At 53.7% G+C, this 4,208-nt stretch overlaps 1 protein-coding gene across 1 annotated transcript in view; it reads left to right on the top strand.

Moving 5' to 3' along the window:
- GFPT2 (glutamine-fructose-6-phosphate transaminase 2) overlaps window positions 1–4,208 on the top strand; it is a 39,740-nt gene that overhangs the window by 4,074 nt on the left and 31,458 nt on the right. Inside the window, exons 2-3 of the mRNA XM_011951733.1 lie at window positions 657–755; window positions 1,274–1,399. Coding sequence (XP_011807123.1) covers window positions 657–755; window positions 1,274–1,399 — 225 coding nt within the window. The remainder of the gene's footprint in view (window positions 1–656; window positions 756–1,273; window positions 1,400–4,208) is intronic.

Raw genomic sequence — 4,208 nt, 5'->3', positions numbered from 1 at the left:
CAGGATGGTCTTGATCTCTTGACCTCGTGATCCACCTGCTTTGGCCTCCCAAAGTGCTGGGATTACAGGCGTGAGCCCCCACGCCTGGCCGATCCTAACGTCTTTCTAAGTAGCTTTCTAAGTGGCTACACAGTGCTCCATGGGGTGGCTGTCCCAGAGTTCAGGCTTCCACTCACTACAGAGATGATGTTTAGTCTGTTGACCCTGTTTAATTATGCAGCCTGAGGAGAAGGGGGGAATCCCGATTATTTTAGATCCCTGTCGACTCTTACGATAGACGATGGGAGGAACACCGACTAACGCAGTGGAGATGCCAATGAAAATGTCACAATGTGAGGAGCCCTTGGGATGAATGCCCTGCCTGGGCCCATTGCCATCAGCCAAGGGCCTGGTAGCGCCTGCAGTGGGGAAGTGTCCCGAGGGGCTCACCCCAGGCAGGAGCGGGGCTGGGGGCAGCTGCGGCCTGAGAGGAGGCAGGAGCTTCCCCACTTGCTGTTAAGCCTCTTTCAAACTAGATTTCCTGAAAACTGCCCAGCTCTCCAACCTGCCGTAAACGGACAGCCCGGGGCACGCAGCCCTGGCCCCGTGGAGCATCTGTGCCAAGTGTGTGAGAAAAAGCTTAAGTTCCAATATAATAAATAATGTCTACATCACAGGTGTGGCAATCGATGGGAATAATGATGATGTCAAAGAAAGACACATTCAGCTGGTCAAGAAAAGGGGCAAAGTCAAGGCTCTCGATGAAGAACTCTACAGTAAGTGGAGGGCCTCGGAGCGGGAGGAGCCAGTGCAGCACCAGTCTAGGACCGTATTCCAACAGCGTCAGACACTGGAGATTTTCACTTGTCCCAGCTCAGATGCACAGAAGGAGGGTTAAGCCCATGCTGTAAAACCAGGCTTCGCAGGGTGTGGGATGGTTTATTTTAGGTGGTGGCAGCACGGGGATAATTTTTTTTTAAGTGTTAATAGTTATATACAGTAGTTATTTTAATTCTGGCAAATGATACTGCTTTTCTGTTTATGGCAGGGCTATATCATTTTCTTTTTAAAGCAAGTTTATTTCTGTGAAGAAGAGAGCTAAGCTACAGACAAGTAGTAAATAATCCTCAGCATGGGCGGTTTGTGGACCTGCGTGGACTCCTGGGGTGGGAGCTGGTGGGGAGGTGCTGTCAGTGTGGGTGATGTGACTTGGGTAATGACACCAGGTTACCCTCACAGTCCCGGGCCAAGGCTTGTGGTTCAAGTGTGGCAAACTGATATTCCTTTCATTTAGAACAAGACAGCATGGACTTAAAAGTGGAGTTTGAGACACACTTTGGCATTGCCCACACGCGCTGGGCCACCCACGGGGTCCCCAGTGCTGTCAATAGCCACCCCCAGCGCTCGGACAAAGGCAACGGTATGTGGCATGCTTCCCCCTCCCCACGGTTCCACCTCACCCTGAGCTGTGTCAGGGCCAGTTCCTGCCAAAGCAGGTTCCACGCCCACCTCTGACTTCTCAGCCTGCTTCGTCTTCCCAAGAGAATGCGGATGACCCCTCTCCCAGAGATCTGCCAGTGGCCTAGACCTCAGTCAGGAGGCAGGCAGCCTGGTCCAGGGCGCTGCTGGCCTCCCAGGAGTGCACAGGAAAACCATGGCACTTAACCAGGAGAGCTGCTGGCTCCTTGGAACCCAGCCCATGAGTGGGATGAGGCCGCGTGAGGGACTGAGGGGTCTGGGCACTCTTCCTCCCCAAACGACGGAAATGTTGCAGAAGGCTGTGCCCTTCAGGGAAGGATGGGTTCTGTCCTTATGCAGCTAAACCCATCTCTTCCCCGCGGAATAGTCCAGGTGAGGGCAGGGGCTGTACTGGTCTTGATTGGTGCCTGATGCACCGTGGGCCCCAGCAGGAAACCTCAGCAGCCAGGGGCTTAGGGTTTGGAGAAGTAGGGGCTGCAGCCGAAAGCCAAGGGCTCTTCCCAGGTGAAGAGCCCTCAACTCAGCTTGCTTCATGTTTTTAAAAATTGAGAATCACTGTGCATAAAAGTCCAGACTTCTGGCATCCCTTGACAAACTGGAGGATCTGGAAACACTGAGCTGATGGTGAGTTGGAGCACCACGGATTGGCAGAGGGCCAAGGTCGCTGCAACTGCTGTCCTTGGTGGGTTTTAGGCTCTCCTGTTCGCCCAGTCACCCCCTCAGGCCAGCTCAGAGGTCTGTGTCACTTGCTTGGGGCCCCAGAATGGTTCTCCACGCGTGATTCTTTTAAATGACACCCTTGCCCCCTCTCATGGGGGAAAGACTGGTAGGTCTGCACCTCCTGGTGGCTGCCCTCAGGGGTCTGTGGTCAGCCCCAGGGCGCCAGGTCCCCTGCAGTGGGATGCAGTAGGCGTGGAGTGGGAGAGAGGATCTAATCCCTGTCTCCTCCCAGGCCTCCAAGGGCAGGCTGGAGTCTAAGATATAACCTGGGCCTTCCAGGGGGTCCCCCACTCTAGGTGCATTCTGGTCTGGTCACAATCCCCTGAAGCCCCCAACGTGGACATGCCAAGGGAGGGTGTACAGCATAGAGAGTGATTTCTGAAGTCAGCCAGACCCCCCCAACCCAAGACATCCTGTGGCATCGTGTAAGTTCGTGCCAAGCTTAATGTTAGATAGGACCAAATACATCAGAGCAGTTACTGGGAGCTTATTAGCAAGCACTAAGCCTTGACACTTGACAAGTCCCTCTGCGGTTAATCCTGGTGGAAGTCAGGCCACAGGAGAGTAGCACCAGCCTGCTTGGTGCCCCCTACCCACTGCAGATCGGTGGTTCTCCGAGGCAGTGTAACTGGGCGGGATGGGCAGGCACCCCCACCATCCACAGAAAGTGCAGTGGTGCTGCTTCTCCCCAGAGCACTCTGCAGGGCGTCAGCAGCGCACCCTGCCCAATTTGGAAGGGAAGGTGTCCCCCAGAGAATGGAAGGAGAGCCCCGTCCACCCCGCTCAGCAGAGCAGCCTGGTGGTATCACAGGGGCCAGGGCTACTCATGCATGCATCCACGTGGTCAGAGTCTTGAGGGAGTGAGGTTTTTGCTGGGGCCTGTTCCTTGGTTCTGGCTTACCCCCTGAACCATGGGGCATTTCATCCCTGAGGCACACACCCTATATCCAGGAGGAGGACAGCAGATCCCATGGTGCTGAGGACCTAGAATGTACATCTGGCCAGAGCCCAGGTCAGATGCGGAAGCTGGTCCCTGGAGCATTCATGCTGGCTGAGAAAACACTGCACCCAGACCATGTGCCCTGAGGTGTTGCCACTTCAGCCACAGTGTTCTGCCCTCCTGAGTGATAACATGAACCTCGTTGGAAAATCCCCCACGTCAGTGCAGACAGTGATTCTCTCTGTGTCCCCAAAGCAGGGAGGCTCCAAGGAGACCCACCCACACCCAAACTTGGACACTCCAGCCCTGACTCAGGATGAGTAATTGAAAAGGAAACAACAGGGCAATAAGCAAAGATTTATAAAATTTCTTTGACAATTCAGCAGTGATAGCTGAAGAGCATGCTTTTAAGGAAGTCTGAACACCCAGCAACTGCACTGAACACCCAGCAGCTACACCGCACACCCAGCAGCTACAATGCACACCCAGCAACCACACTGAACACCAAGCAGCTACACTGCACACCCAGCAGCTACACTGAACACCCAGCAACCACACTGAACACCAAGCAGCTACACTGCACACCCAGCAACTACACTGCACACCCAGCAGCTACACTGCACACCCAGCAACTACACTGAACACCAAGCAGCTACACTGCACACCCAGTAGCTACACTGCACACCCAGCAACTACACTGAACACCCAGCGGCTACACTGCACAAGGAAATGACACAAAGATTTTGCAAAGACAACATGGATTCTAGGAAACAAATTAATGATGGGATCATAGACTGAGATGAAAGAAAGTGTGATAGAATTAAGAGAATAATGTAAAGAAACAATATCACTGGCCAGGCACGGTGGCTCATGCCTGTAATCCCAGCACTTTGGGAGGCTGAGGTGGGTGGATCACGAGGTCAGGAGATGGAGACCATCCTGGCTAACACAGTGAAACCCCGTCTCTAATAAAAATACAAAAAATTAGCCAGGTGTGGTGGCACATGCCTGTAATCCCAGCTACTCAGGAGACTGAAGAAGCAGAACCACTTGAACCCAGGAGGTGGAGGTTGCAGTGAGCCAAGATTGT

The sequence above is a fragment of the Colobus angolensis genome, unplaced genomic scaffold, assembly GCF_000951035.1.
Source record: "Colobus angolensis palliatus isolate OR3802 unplaced genomic scaffold, Cang.pa_1.0 Scaffold325, whole genome shotgun sequence".
Lineage (NCBI taxonomy): Eukaryota > Metazoa > Chordata > Mammalia > Primates > Cercopithecidae > Colobus > Colobus angolensis.
This window is presented reverse-complemented; position numbering and strand designations above follow the sequence as displayed.